Source organism: Oncorhynchus clarkii, chromosome 33 (genome assembly GCF_045791955.1).
Source record: "Oncorhynchus clarkii lewisi isolate Uvic-CL-2024 chromosome 33, UVic_Ocla_1.0, whole genome shotgun sequence".
Lineage (NCBI taxonomy): Eukaryota > Metazoa > Chordata > Actinopteri > Salmoniformes > Salmonidae > Oncorhynchus > Oncorhynchus clarkii.
Genome location: NC_092179.1, coordinates 25,628,057 through 25,644,182, shown reverse-complemented (window position 1 = coordinate 25,644,182; position 16,126 = coordinate 25,628,057). Strand labels below are relative to the sequence as shown.

Below are 16,126 nucleotides of genomic sequence, written 5' to 3'. Positions count from 1 at the left end.
GGACATCTACTTTGTGCATGACACAAGTCATTTTTCCAACAATTGTTTCCAGACAGATTATTTCACTTATAATTTACTGTATCACAATTCCAGTGGGTCAGAAGTTTACATACACTAAGTTGACTGTACCTTTAAACAGCTTGGAAAATTCCAGCAAATGATGTCATGGCTTTAGAAGCTTCTGTCAATTGGAGGTGTACCTGTGGATGTATTTCAAGGCCTACCTTCAAACTCAGTGCCTCTTTGCTTGACATCATGGGAAAACCAAAATAAATCAAGTATAAACACCATGGGACCACGCAGCCGTCATACCACTCAGGAAGGAGAAGCATTCTGTCTCCTAGAGATGAACGTACTTTGGTGCGGAAAGTGCAAATCAACCTTGTGAAGATGCTGGAGAAAACCGGTACAAAAGTATCTATATCCACAGTAAAACAAGTCCTATATTGACATAATCTGAAAGGCCACTGAGCAAGGAAGAAGCCACTGCTCCAAAACTGCCATAAAAAAGCCAGACTACGGTTTGCAACTGCACATGGGGACAAAGATCGTACTTTTTGGAGAAATGCCCTCTGGTCTGATGAAACAAAAATAGAACTGTTTGGCCATAATGACCATCGTTATGTTTGGAGGGAAAAGGGGGAGGCTTGCAAGCTGAAGAACACCATCCCAACCGTGATGCACGGGGGTGGCAGCATGATGTTGTGGGGGTGCTTTGCTGCAGGAGGGACTGGTGCACTTCACAAATTAGATGGCATCATGAGGGTGGAAAATGATGTGGATGTATTGAAGCAACATCTCAAGACATCAGTCAGGAAGTTAAAGCTTGGTCACAAATGGGTCTTCCAAATGGACAATGACCCCAAGCATACTTCCAAAGTTGTGGTCAAATGGCTTAAGGACAACAAAGTCAGGGTATTGGAGTGGCCATCACAAAGCGCTGACCTCAATCCTACAGAGAATGTGTGGGCAGAACTGAAAAAGCGTGTGCGGGCAAGGAGGCCTACAAACTGGACTCAGTTACACCAGCTTTGTCGGGAGGAATGGGCCAAAATTCACCCAATTTATTGTGGGAAGCTTGTGGAAGGCTACCTGAAATGTTTGACCCAAGTTAAACAATTTAAAGGCAATCCTACCAAATACTAATTGAGTGTATGTAAACTTCTGACCCACTGGGAATGTGATGAAAGAAATAAAAGCTGAAATAAATCATTCTCTCTACTATTATTCTGACATTTCACATTCTTAAAATGAAGTGCTGATTCTAACTGACCTAAGACAGGGAATTTGTACTAGGATTAAATGTCAGGAATTGTGAAAAACTGAGTTCAAATGTATTTGGCTAAAGTGTATGGTAACTTCCGACTTCAACTGTACATAGGTATTCCAACAATTTGGCTATGATTTGTATAGCAAAAACACTATATCATTATTTGAAGTTATATTTTTTTGCTAGTTTGTAAGTGGAATATTTACCTCTTGATATGTAGGGTAGACCTGGAATTGATGGAAAGAGAGGTCTGGCTGGAAAAGATGTGAGCATTTTTTCTCTTTGTCAAATAATATTGTATTTTTTTTAATGTTCCTGCTCTGTTCCAGCATTTTAATGAGATCACTTAAAAAATACCCACACATACCCCAAAATGAAGTCCTCCTAATTATTCTCTTGAGACAGGGAGAGCAAGGACAAAGGGGAGATGATGGCAAAAAGGTATGATTTGGAGCAAGTCTGGCTATTCCCCAAACACACCAACACAATAAACCATATTTGTGATTTTGCGTTTCTAACCCTAGGGTGATACAGGTGAATCTGGAACTGAGGTAAGTTATTTTATTTTAATAAGGCAGTATTAATTATCATCAAATTATTAACATGATAATTAAGCAATATTGTTAATTTCTCCTATCTCCCCCCCAGGGTAAAAAAGGGGAATTAGGTGCTCCGGGCCCACCTGGTACCCATGTTCTGGTTACTCAACAAGAGGTAAGTACATCTCCACATTCCCTACAAACTGGTGCACCATGTAAGAACAATCTTCTACATTATCCATGATAACCCGTCTGTCTATTGCAGGGTTCTCCAATAGGCATCCTACGTGGTTTTATTTGACCCCACCAAGTTAAAAAATTATGATTAAAAAAACTATATATATACCAGTCAAAAGTTTGGACACACCTACTCATTCAAGGGTTTTTCTTTCTTTTTACTGTTTTCTACATTGGAGAATAATAGTGAAGACATCAAAACTATGAAATAACACATATGGAATCATGTAGTAACCAAAAAAGTGATAAACAAGTCAAAATATATTTGAGATTTGAGATTCTTCAAAGTAATCACCTTTTGCCTTGATGACAGGTTTGCACACTCTTGGCATTCTCTCAAACAGCTTCACCTTGAATGTTTTTCCAACAGTCTTGAAGGAGTTCCCACATATGCTGAGCAATTGTTGGCTGCTTTATCTTCACTCTGTGGTCCAACTCATCACAAACCATCTCAATTGGGTTGAGTTTGGGTGATTGTGGAGGCCAGGTCATCTGATGCAGCACTCCATCACTCCCCTTCTTGGTCAAATAGCCCTTATACAGAGGTGTGTTGGCTCATTGTCCTGTTGAAAAACAAATGATAGTCCCACTAAGTGCAAACCAGATGGGATGGCGTATCGCTGCAGAATGCTGTGGTAGCCATGCTGGTTAAGTGTGCCTTGAATTCTAAATCACAAACAGTGTCACCAGCAATGCACCTCCACACCATCACACCTCCTCCTCTATGCTTCACGGTGGGAACTACACATGCGGAGATCATCCGTTCACCTACTCATCTCATAAAGACGCAGCTGTTGGAATCAAAAATCTAAAATTTGGACAGATTTCCACCGGTCTAATGTCCATTGCTCATGTTTCTTGGCCCAAGCAAGTCTCTTCTTCTTATTGGTGTCCTTTAGTAGTGGTTTATTTGCAGCAATTTGACCATGATGACCTGATTCACACAGTCTCCTCTGAACAGTTGATGTTGAGATGTGTCTGTTACTTGAACTCTGTGAAGCATTTATTTGGGCTGCAATTTCTGAGGCAGGTAACTCTAATGAACTTATCCTCTGCAGCAGAGGGAACTCTGGGTCTTCCTTTCCTGTAGCGGTTGTCATTACGTGGCCATTTCTGGGTGTAGATCGTGGCTTTCCCCTCTCTCTCACTCTCTCCTACACCCAGGTTCTGTTATCTCAGGCCATAAATTCATGGCAGAGACTCTCTCCCCCTGGTCATGCAAAGAGAGAGACCACAGAGTGAACAAAGGATTTCACTTGGCTGAACTCCTAAATCCCCAAAATGGGGGAATTAAAATATATGTCCACTTGTAAGAATGTGGGATGGGTCCGTGGACACTTAAGGGATGGGTATGACGAGTATGTTTCATTTGGTGACCTCATGGAGGACAGGAAACACACACAACTATATCACACAACTATATCTCTGAATGTGTACATTTCTCAATTCTCAATTATATTTCTTGTATAAAATGAATGAGTAAAGATGAAACTATTTGTGATGTTAACCTTTGGAATGAGACAATTGTATTCCCTGTAAAGTTTAACTAGTCAGCGGCCACGCCCCCATGAGCACAGACATGATCTGGCGTCACGGAACCGCCCTTTTCTATTGTTACGAATAAAAACCCCTCCTAAGGAAATCCTCTTCAGACTAAGCAAACCCCCAGTGTGAGCTGTGATTGCGAATAGTTGAGTACCAAGACTGGAAAACCATACCATGTGGCGCATTGGCTACACGGCTGGCAATGGTTAAACTCTGAGACTATTGATCCCTACAGAATAAGATAAAATCCTTGATACTAATTACTAGTCTGCAGCTAGAAATTCTGTAAACCTGGGATGCGAATACCGACAACCGCCGAAACATCTATTCTAAAAACAATGGACACCTGACGTATCCATTACAACAGACACTATCAGGAGCTGCAGATAGACCTACAACCACTCTCTGATGAACTGACTCTCCAGCAGACGGACCGACAATTCCAACAGAGAAGATAGCAATGACATATGGCCGTAAATATATTGATTGTAATTATTCCCGAATGAGCGAGCGTTCATGTGCGAAGGATTAGCATTTCAATGAATTTAATTATCCACTGTGAAGTGAAGCCCTTTTGTCTTTCCAGCTCCTTTATCGGTCTCCGCCCCCTTTCCTTTCTCCACCAAGCCGTCATATCGGCTTAGCCCTTAGGGAATATTCCCTATCGTTGTTAGTAACCAATATCTACTGTTTGTTTGTTTATGCATTTCTGTGATTAGTTAGTAAATAAATGATTAAGCCAATTGGTGTATGGATGATTTATAGTTTAGGCTGGGTTCGTGCAGATAACCAAGAATTCTACGAAGTTTGAAATGAGAGGTAAAGAATAATTACTTAATAGAGGACTAATTGATCAGATATTAAAATATCTGAAGAGTTATATTAGGAAAATTATAACTTTGTAATCTGAAGAGTTTCCATGGTGCCCCGACTTCCTAGTTTATTAAATGTACATGATTAGTTTAATCACGTAATAATAATTACAGAGAATTTATTTGGTAAAATAACAGTCTTCACCTTTAATGATGCCAAAGACATGGCACGGTCCTCATGAGAGCCAGTTTCATCATAGTGCATGATGGTTTTTACGACTGCACTTGAAGAAACTTTCAAAGTTTTTGAAATGTTCCCGGATTGACTGACCTTCATGCCTTAAAGTAATGATATACTGTTGCTTCTCTTTGCTTATTTGAGATGTCCTTGCCATAATATGGACTTGGTCTTTTACCAAATAGGGCTGTCTTCGTTATACTACCCCTACCTTGTCACAACACAACTGACTGGCTCAAACGCATTAAGAAGACAAGAAATTCCACAAATTAACTTTTAACAAGGCACACCTGGTAATTGAAATGCATTCCAGGTGACTTCCTCATGAAGCTGGTTGAGAGAATGCCAAGACTGTGCAAAGCTTTCATCAAGGCAAAGGGTGACTACTTTGAAGAATCTCAAATATAAAATATATTTTGATTTGTTTAACACTTTTTTGGTTACTACATGATTCCCTTTGTGTTATTTCATAGTTTTGATGTCAAGACTATTATTCTACAATGTAGAAAATAGTAAAACATTAAGAAAAATACTGAAATGAGTAGGTGTGTCCAAACTGTACTGTATGTATATATATATTATTTTGTTACTGTTTTTTTTATTTATAAAAATATGTATTCATAATTTTCGTTTTTGGACATAAAATCCTCAGGAAATGAGCTCAAAGTCATTTTAATTTATGAAATCTGTTCCCAAGCTTTCCCACGCATAAATAGAGGCATATGCGATCATATCCCTGAGTAAAGTTTGAAATTATTCTGTTTTTGTCAATTACTATATCTGTTTGGGATTCTTGTTGTCATTTTGCAGTGTACAAATTATTTAGAAGGCATATATTTGGGGATCTGGGTTCAAATACTATTTACCAGATGTACCAGATGATAGAGGTTTACCGTTTTGGGAGTATTCTATTTGTCCATTAAGCCGGGACAAGGTAGCACATCCCGTGAACAGGTCAGGGTTACCTAGCCGCAGGCAGAACAGTTGAAACTGGAGCAGCAGGATGACCAGGTGGACTAGGGACAGCCAGGAGTCATCAGGTCAGGTAGTCCTGTGGCATGATCCTAGGGCTCAGGTTCTCTGGGAGTGAAGGGAGAGAGAGAGAATTAGAGGGAGCATACTTAAATTCACACAGGACACCAGATAAGACAGGAGAATTACACCAGATATAACAGACTGACCCTAGCCCGCCGGCACATAGACTATTGCAGCACAGATATAGTCAGACTGCCTCTGGCTGTATTGCAGCATAGATACAATCAGACTGCCTCTGGCTGTATTGCAGCATAGATACAGTCAGACTGCCTCTGGCTGTATTGCAGCATAGATACAGTCAGACTGCCTCTGACTGTATTGCAGCATAGATACAGTCAGACTGCCTCTGGCTGTATTGCAGCATAGATACAGTCAGTCTGCCTCTGGCTGTATTGCAGCATAGATACAGTCATACTGCCTCTGACTGTATTGTTGATGAATGTTCCCAGGGTGCCACCCTTGAAGAGATGAGACAGGCATTCCCTTTGCCAATGGGACCTCCTGGGGCTAAAGTAAGCACAATGTTCATACTCTGCATGGTTCTATCTATAATTGAATCTAATGGGCATAGTCAGCTGCAGCATCTACACCCAACAACTGCCTGGCAAGATGTGTATACTGTATATGTTGATTGATTGATTGACATGGATGGATTGGTGGATGGATTGGTGGGTTGATGGATGGATTGGTGGGTGGATTGGTGGATTGATAGATTGGTGGGTGGATGAATGGGTGGGTGGGTGGGTAGATTGGTGGATGGATTGATGGGTGGATGGATGGATGGATTGGTGGATGGGTGGGTGGGTGGGTGGGTTGGTGGGTGGATGGATGATGTATGGGTGGTTGGGTGGGTGGGTGGGTGGGTGGATGGATTGGTGGGCTGGTGGATGGATGGATGGATTGGTGGATGGGTGGATCGGTGAATTTGAGGTTGGATGGATTGGTGGATTGGTGGGTTGGTGGATGGAAGTGGGGGTTGGTGGATGAATGGATGGCTGGATGGTGGATTGATGGATGGATGGTGGGTTGGTGGATGGATGGTGGGTTGGTGGATGGATGGATGGATGGATGAATGGTGGGTTGGTGGATGGATGGTGGGTTGGTGGATTGGTGGATGGATGAATGGTGGGTTGGTGGATGGATTGGTGGGTTTGTGGATGGATGGTGTATTGATTGATTGATTACATATGATCCTATATAGGACATGTGATTTAAATGAGTTGATATGATCCAAAAGTGGCAGGCTGGGCTTAGCTTTAGACTTGTATGTGGAATGTGCTTGATATCCCCCTCTGCTCCTCTGTCTCTGTGTTTAGGGTCCACCAGGGATGAAGGTACATTTCTTTACTTTATTGATGATTGAAGATATAACTGATGTGGAATTGTAATGTCTACTTTCTATGTTCAGGGAGAGCAAGGAGAGAGCGGATTGAAAGGAAAGAAAGTAATGTGTTCCCAGTAAAAAATGATTTATTCGTGCTTATTCATGAAATGTATTATAAAGTGTTAGCAAATATTGTTTGACACATCCCGTCAGTGAAATGAAATAAGTGAGGACTTTGGAAAGGACATGGTTTTGACCTGTCCTATTGCTCCTATTCCTCAGGGTGACACTGGTCTTCCAGGGAAAGCAGCTGACATGAAGGTAGACATCTCAGAACTACATTAACGACACATACATTTCATGGAAAACAACAAATCATGGAATTGTTTTATTTATTTTCTCCTTCCCAGAACATTGAAGTAATGTTTGAAGACTATGGCATAAGGGTAAGCTCTTGACTCCGAATCCCAAACAGTTTTGTAGTTCAAAGTTTTTCATTTCACTGCCCAAGGTGGCTGTCTCATTAAGAAAGACTCTGTTTCCCAGCTGCCCTTGCTGAAGGCACTGATTGACAGGCTGCTGCAGGACGGCATGGAGGAGCTTCTGCAGGAGCTAACCACCTCTAGGAGAGTCAATGAGAAGGAGAAACACGGCTCCAACATTATCACTGACTACACAGTATGTACACAGTCCATGCATATCTCTTCAACCCTAATCACACCAGGGGACATACCTGGTCATTTAGTGGGTTATTCCTGGGAGAAGTTCAATAAGGAAAATTGAAATTGGAATGTCAATTCTCTTTCTGAATTGACTGAATTTAAATGTAATTTACCATAACCCTGGTGACAAGCCTGGTATCAGAACTCTTTGATAGTGTTGGACTCATGAGTGTGTTAGTGTTGGACTCATGGGTGTGTTAGTGTTGGACTCATGAGTGTGTTAGTGCTGGACTCATGAGTGTGTTAGTGTTGGACTCATGGGTGTGTTAGTGTTGGACTCATGGGTGTGGTAGTGTTGGACTCATGAGTGTGTTAGTGTTGGACTCATGAGTGTGTTAGTGTTGGACTCATGGGTGTGTTAGTGTTGGACTCATGAGTGTGTTAGTGTTGGACTCATGAGTGTGTTAGTGTTGGACTCATGAGTGTGTTAGTGTTGGACTCATGAGTGTGGTAGTGTTGGACTCATGAGTGTGGTAGTGTTGGACTCATGAGTGTGTTAGTGTTGGACTCATGAGTGTGGTAGTATTGGACTCATGAGTGTGTTAGTGTTGGACTCATGAGTGTGTTAGTGTTGGACTCATGAGTGTGGTAGTGTTGGACTCATGAGTGTGGTAGTGTTGGACTCATGAGTGTGGTAGTGTTGGACTCATGAGTGTGGTTGTTTTGGACTCATGAGTGTGTTAGTGTTGGACTCATGAGTGTGTTAGTGTTGGACTCATGAGTGTGGTAGTGTTGGACTCATGAGTGTGGTAGTGTTGGACTCATGAGTGTGGTAGTGTTGGACTCATGAGTGTGGTAGTGTTGGACTCATGAGTGTGTTAGTGTTGGACTCATGAGTGTGTTAGTGTTGGACTCATGAGTGTGTTAGTGCTGGACTCATGAGTGTGTTAGTGCTGGACTCATAAGTGTGTTAGTGTTGGACTCATGAGTGTGTTAGTGCTGGACTCATGAGTGTGTTAGTGCTGGACTCATGAGTGTGTGTTTTGAACAGAGAACTGTAAAGTATGAGATCTCCAAGGAGCCTCTGACAGAGATGGACACCATAGAGGAGGCAGTTGACTCTGACCTAGACAGACAGCTACCAGAACCTAACTCTGTAAGTATCCACTCCAAACATGCTACATGACATAGGAACGCTTTCCCTCACACATATTAAGCCTAACCCTAACACAAAAAAAGCTAGTTCTATGGAGATTATCAATTGAGTATTGTTTTTAGTCCACGACTAGTCTTTATCTGTATCCCAGAAATCAACCTATGTTATAAAGCCCAGTCTATTTATGTATCCGAACAGTATCCGAACACTGTTGTCCTACAGTATGTAGTTATTCATCCAGGTCTCTATCTCATGAAGGATGCTTTGAATGAAACGGCGGAGGGCCCCACATTCTGGAGCCTCACCCCTCTTAATGGTCTTAATGGGGTCCAAGACGTGGGGAGGATAGAGAGCACCTCTAAGGGGATAGAGGGGACACTGACAGTGGACGAGGACTTCAGTGAAGCTCCCTCCCCCAAGTTGGCTTTATCAAACTCAACATTTAACAACACAACGTCTGAAGAGGTAAGGCTCTTCTACTCAAACCCCACAGCCAAACACTGGCTCTACTCAAAACCACAACCAAACAGTAGCTGTCAAATTAACCTTTAAAAGTGAACTATGAATAGTACATGGTGTGTGTGTGTGTGTGTGTGTGTGTGTGTGTGTGTGTGTGTGTGTGTGTGTGTGTGTGTGTGTGTGTTTTAGAGGGTCTCTGAGGTACCAGGGGCAATAGTAGAAACTGTTCTCCTCAGTGGGGAAGACTCCTTGAAGAAAAAGAAGAGTCGGGAACGGAAGGTGATGTCACTACAAATAGATATATTTTTTATACATCTGATTAACACAACCTTGTTGGGTTCAAATCAATTTCAACATTTGAGAAAAGTATGTAATATGGACATAAATTATGCAATTAAATGTAAGTTGTTCACAACCTATTTGTATTCATGACTATACAAATAAATGTTATATTTAAATAGGTCTAAATAGATACTGTAAAAGAAAACATGTAAACTTTCCCTTTAACATTTTCTTAAATGTACATATTTTTTTAGCGATCACATTCTCTCCCATGAATCAGCCCATGACACAGATGTAAATATCTTTGACCATAACTACCACAGCATGTTAGATCTGTATTTCCTAGAAAGCATTACAACTTTTAACTGTGAAATTCTGAACCAGGGCAAGGGACAGAAAGGACGACATAAGAGGCAAAGACAACGCCTGGTAAACGCCCAAATTAAAGATGGAGTCAAAATAACCACATAAATGCCCAAACTAAACATGTCTAACATTTACGTTGTCACAGTCTGTTGCTAAGCATGTCACCCTCACCTGTTTTAACCTCAACTCCTTCAAATGACAGTGAGAAAATAATTACTATAATTTCTTTCTCAGCAAACATAACATTTATCGAGTTCTAAACCTAAATTAAAACTAAGCTTATTCAACTGTACTTGCTGTGCCTAACTTGACCAATAAAAGGTATTAAATCATCATAACAGACATTTTAAAATGACTAAAAGCATGATTTTTTTTCTCCTAACTTGCTTTTTTGTTTTGTCCTTATTGTTTTGGACTTGTAAGTCATGTCCTGTACTCTCTCTTTGCTGCTTTGGGTCAAATACATGTTTATGATAGACATGTTTATGAAAGATATCTCCTCTTGATACCATTTACATATGGGACTCACCTTTTTCTCTCCTCTCTGAAGACGAGTACGGAGGAGGAAGAGGAAGCGGAGGAGGAGGAATCATACGATGGGGATGAGTACAGTTATGAATATGAGGTGAGTAACATTCAAGTGAGATGTAAATTAACATTCCTAATTATTTGATTGGTACATACTATTAATCCTAACTACAGTATTCAATCTGTGGGTGGACACCCTATGATGTCATTTTTCCTAGTACACCTCAGGGATCAGGGTTGGAATGACACATTTACCTCACTGGGCTGCCCATTATCCACACCAATACTTTGAGTCTTATAGCAGTGCCCTGAGTGTGTTATGGTAGTGATCAGCATAGTGTGGGAACCCTCCTAATTCAAACTCTACAAACTCAAATGATTAGTGAGTTTAAAGAAGGTACCTGAAACTCAATTACTCTGATGCAATACATGAATTAATTACTCACTCACCAGTAATGCTGTCATTATTTTGTGACGTTTGTAAAAGTGTTTTAGAGTGGAATGTTTTTCATAGTTATTCTTAATTTTTGTTGAAGGATTCCACAGATGATCCCTCACTGTCAATTGAAAAGCAAGGGGAGTTTGAAATCACAACAGAAAGCACACTACATGGAATGAGCAAAGAGGTGAACACTTCCTTTGCCACTGTCTCTCTAGATATAGATGATAGTAAAGACAATGGATAGTAAAACATGTCATTTTGACCTTTTAACCAGGAAATGTACATACGTCATTCTGTCCAGTAGTGGTCATTACTGATTATATGTCCATGTTTCTTAGAGTGGCCTGACAACTTTAGGTCCATATCCATCCCAGTCACCAGGAGACAGTGAAAAGGTATGAAACTGGAGCTCTTTTCCTGAGATACTTTGTAAAGTGCGAACTGTGTCAAGCAGAGCCAGCACCATGGACAGCTCTGAGTTGAGTGGTAGAAGGCTATGTGACGTGTGTGTTTGCTGTATTATATATTGTTCTTGAAACATACTACACTTTGTTCCAAAGCAGGGGGAATTCATCACACCTGTCCTTCCCAGCACAACGGAAGAAACAGAGAAGGTAAGTCTGTGACTGAGTGCATGATTCTACCTGACGCTTTACTAACCATCCTGAGGGATATGAGGTGTAAATGGACACAACTAGATTACTATTAATCTTTACTAACCATGATCCTGAGGGATATGAGGTGTAAATGGACACAGCTAGCCTTCTATTCGTCTTTACTAACCATGATCCTGAGGGATATGAGGTGTAAATGGACACAACTAGACTTCTATTCATCTTTACTAACCATGATCCTGAGGGATATGAGGTGTAAATGGACACAACTAGACTTCTATTCATCTTTACTAACCATGATCCTGAGGGATATGAGGTGTAAATGGACACATCTAGACTTCTATTCGTCTTTACTAACTATGATCCTGAGGGATATGAGGTGTAAATGGACACAACTAGACTTCTATTCATCTTTACTAACCATGATCCTGAGGGATATGAGGTTTAAATGGACACAACTAGCCTTCTATTCATCTTTACTAATCATGATCCTGAGGGATATGAGGTTTAAATGGACACAACTAGCCTTCTATTCATCTTTACTAACCATGATCCTGAGGGATATAAGTTGTAAATGGACACATCTAGACTTCTATTCGTCTTTACTAACTATGATCCTGAGGGATATGAGGTGTAAATGGACACAACTAGCCTTCTATTCATCTTTACTAACCATGATCCTGAGGGATATGAGGTGTAAATGGACACAACTAGATTAATATTCATCTTTACTAACCATGATCCTGAGGGATATGAGGTGTAAATGGACACAACTAGACTTCTATTAATCTTTACTAACCATGATCCTGAGGGATATGAGGTGTAAATGGACACAACTAGACTTCTATTCGTCTTTACTAACCATGATCCTGAGGGATATGAGGTGTAAATGGACACAACTAGACTTCTATTCATCTTTACTAACCATGATCCTGAGGGATATGAGGTGTAAATGGACACAACTAGACTTCTATTCATCTTTACTAACCATGATCCTGAGGGATATGAGGTGTAAATGGACACATCTAGACTTCTATTCGTCTTTACTAACTATGATCCTGAGGGATATGAGGTGTAAATGGACACAACTACACTTCTATTCATCTTTACTAACCATGATCCTGAGGGATATGAGGTTTAAATGGACACAACTAGCCTTCTATTCATCTTTACTAACCATGATCCTGAGGGATATAAGTTGTAAATGGACACATCTAGACTTCTATTCGTCTTTACTAACTATGATCCTGAGGGATATGAGGTGTAAATGGACACAACTAGCCTTCTATTCATCTTTACTAACCATGATCCTGAGGGATATGAGGTGTAAATGGACACAACTAGATTAATATTCATCTTTACTAACCATGATCCTGAGGGATATGAGGTGTAAATGGACACAACTAGACTTCTATTAATCTTTACTAACCATGATCCTGAGGGATATGAGGTGTAAATGGACACAACTAGACTTCTATTCGTCTTTACTAACCATGATCCTGAGGGATATGAGGTGTAAATGGACACAACTAGCCTTCTATTCATCTTTACTAACCATGATCCTGAGGGATATGAGGTGTAAATGGACACAACTAGACTTCTATTCATCTTTACTAACCATGATCCTGAGGGATATGAGGTGTAAATGGACACAACTAGACTTCTATTCGTCTTTACTAACCATCCTGAGGGATATGAGGTGTAAATGGACACAACTAGCCTTCTATTTGTCTTTACTACCTATGATCCTGAGGGATATGAGGTGTAAATGGACACAGCTAGCCTTCTATTCGTCTTTACTAACCATGATCCTGAGGGATATGAGGTGTAAATGGACACAGCTAGCCTTCTATTCGTCTTTACTAACCATGATCCTGAGGGATATGAGGTGTAAATGGACACAACTAGACTTCTATTCATCTTTACTAACCATGATCCTGAGGGATATGAGGTGTAAATGGACACAACTAGATTACTATTCATCTTTACTAACCATGATCCTGAGGGATATGAGGTGTAAATGGACACAGCTAGCCTTCTATTCGTCTTTACTAACCATGATCCTGAGGGATATGAGGTGTAAATGGACACAACTAGACTTCTATTCATCTTTACTAACCATGATCCTGAGGGATATGAGGTGTAAATGGACACAACTAGATTACTATTCATCTTTACTAACCATGATCCTGAGGGATATGAGGTGTAAATGGACACAACTAGCCTTCTATTCGTCTTTACTAACCATGATCCTGAGGGATATGAGGTGTAAATGGACACAACTAGACTTCTATTCATCTTTACTAACCATGATCCTGAGGGATATGAGGTGTAAATGGACACAACTAGATTACTATTCATCTTTACTAACCATGATCCTGAGGGATATGAGGTGTAAATGGACACAACTAGCCTTCTATTCATCTTTACTAACCATGATCCTGAGGGATATGAGGTGTAAATGGACACAACTAGCCTTCTATTCGTCTTTACTAACCGTGATCCTGAGGGATATGAGGTGTAAATGGACACAACTAGCCTTCTATTAGTCTTTACTAACCGTGATCCTGAGGGATATGAGGTGTAAATGGACACAACTAGACTTCTATTTGTCTTTACTAACCATGATCCTGAGGGATATGAGGTGTAAATGGACACAACTAGATTACTATTCATCTTTACTAACCATGATCCTGAGGGATATGAGGTGTAAATGGACACAACTAGCCTTCTATTCGTCTTTACTAACCATGATCCTGAGGGATATGAGGTGTAAATGGACACAACTAGACTTCTATTCATCTTTACTAACCATGATCCTGAGGGATATGAGGTGTAAATGGACACAACTAGATTACTATTCATCTTTACTAACCATGATCCTGAGGGATATGAGGTGTAAATGGATACAATTAGCCTTCTATTCATCTTTACTAACCATGATCCTGAGGGATATGAGGTGTAAATGGACACAACTAGACTTCTATTCGTCTTTACTAACCGTGATCCTGAGGGATATGAGGTGTAAATGGACACAACTAGCCTTCTATTAGTCTTTACTAACCGTGATCCTGAGGGATATGAGGTGTAAATGGACACAACTAGACTTCTATTTGTCTTTATTAATGGTGTTTCAGTTCATGTATGCCTCCGTTGGACTGTGGGTGTATGAATGTGATGCAAAGTGCTTTGATCCAATGATTATCATTGGCATTCCAATACAAAGGTTGTAGGTAATTGATATCATTTATATTTTCTAACTTCATCTTCTTTATGTGTTTCTTGGTTGATTAGAATTCACAAAATAAAGCCCTGCCCAGTGTTCAATAACATGAATACATAGTCAGATTGTGTCATAATAATGATTGGCCAACCATCGTAGTGATCTGAGCACTTGTCATCACTGCGTACGTTGAGATCTTTCGTCTGACAGAAAACTGTGAACATTTCACCAGTGCAAAAGGTACCACAATTCCAATTTTAAACATTAATTATTAGGCCTGCGTGAATTTTTTTTATTTAAAGACTTAAATAAACTAAATTTAAATTTGACTTAAAGATTTAACACAACTGGGCCAACTTACAATGGAAGACATACATACTTTATCCCAGCATGCATTGGTGCATGACCTCTGAACTTTGCCTGAATGGTAATGTCAAGAGCTGTAACCAAAATTAACTTCTCCAATGACATTTTTAGCTCACTGGGCTGCCCATTATCCACACCAATACTTTGAGTCTAATAGCAGTGCCCTGATTGTGTTACGGTAGTGATCAGCATAGTGTGGGAACCCTAATAATTCAAACTCTACAAACTCAAATGATTACTGAGTTTAAAGAAGGTACCTGAAACTCAAATACTCTGATGCAATACATGTATTAATGAGTCCATCACACACATTCATGAGGAGGGTGTGTTGTTGACATTGCATGTGTACATCTCTAGAGACAGTTATATACCTGTTATTAATTGTGGTTTGCGTGTCGAACTCAGATGACTGTCTCACTCACCAGTAATGCTGTCATTATTTTGTGACATTTGTAAAAGTGTTTTAGAGTGGAATGTTTTTCATAGTTATTCTTAATTTTTGTTGAAGGATTCCACAGATGATCCCTCACTGTCAATTGAAAAGCAAGGGGAGTTTGAAATCACAACAGAAAGCACACTACATGGAATGAGCAAAGAGGTGAACACTTTTCCTTTGCCACTGTCTCTCTAGATATAGAAAAATGATAGTAAAGACAACGGATAGTAAAATATGTCATTTTGACCTTTGAACCAGGAAATGTACATACGGCATTCTATCCAGTAGTGGTCATTACTGATTATATGTCCATGTTTCTTAGAGTGGCCTGACAACTTTAGGTCCATATCCATCCCAGTCACCAGGAGACAGTGAAAAGGTATGAAACTGGAGCTCTTTTCCTGAGATACTTTGTAAAGTGCGAACTGTGTCAAGCAGAGCCAGCACCATGGACAGCTCTGAGTTGAGTGGTAGAAGGCTATGTGACGTGTGTGTTTGCTGTATTATATATTGTTCTTGAAACATACTACACTTTGTTCCAAAGCAGGGGGAATTCATCACACCTGTCCTTCCCAGCACAACGGAAGAAACA

The 16,126-nt window shown here is 40.3% G+C and overlaps 1 protein-coding gene across 1 annotated transcript in view; it reads left to right on the top strand.

The window, feature by feature from the left end:
* Nucleotides 1-1,332: 1,332 nt before the first annotated feature.
* LOC139392955 (uncharacterized) overlaps nt 1,333-16,126 on the top strand; it is a 17,791-nt gene continuing 2,997 nt past the window's right edge. The window contains exons 1-21 of the mRNA XM_071141266.1: nt 1,333-1,347; nt 1,491-1,535; nt 1,676-1,711; nt 1,795-1,821; nt 1,919-1,984; nt 6,126-6,188; nt 6,993-7,010; nt 7,244-7,321; nt 7,411-7,446; nt 7,547-7,678; nt 8,714-8,818; nt 9,077-9,283; nt 9,467-9,556; nt 9,944-9,988; nt 10,476-10,550; nt 10,990-11,079; nt 11,234-11,290; nt 11,456-11,509; nt 15,607-15,696; nt 15,857-15,913; nt 16,079-16,126. The exon at nt 16,079-16,126 is cut by the window's right edge and continues 6 nt beyond it. Of these exons, the coding sequence (XP_070997367.1) occupies nt 1,333-1,347; nt 1,491-1,535; nt 1,676-1,711; nt 1,795-1,821; nt 1,919-1,984; nt 6,126-6,188; nt 6,993-7,010; nt 7,244-7,321; nt 7,411-7,446; nt 7,547-7,678; nt 8,714-8,818; nt 9,077-9,283; nt 9,467-9,556; nt 9,944-9,988; nt 10,476-10,550; nt 10,990-11,079; nt 11,234-11,290; nt 11,456-11,509; nt 15,607-15,696; nt 15,857-15,913; nt 16,079-16,126 (1,434 nt within the window). The remainder of the gene's footprint in view (nt 1,348-1,490; nt 1,536-1,675; nt 1,712-1,794; nt 1,822-1,918; nt 1,985-6,125; nt 6,189-6,992; nt 7,011-7,243; nt 7,322-7,410; nt 7,447-7,546; nt 7,679-8,713; nt 8,819-9,076; nt 9,284-9,466; nt 9,557-9,943; nt 9,989-10,475; nt 10,551-10,989; nt 11,080-11,233; nt 11,291-11,455; nt 11,510-15,606; nt 15,697-15,856; nt 15,914-16,078) is intronic.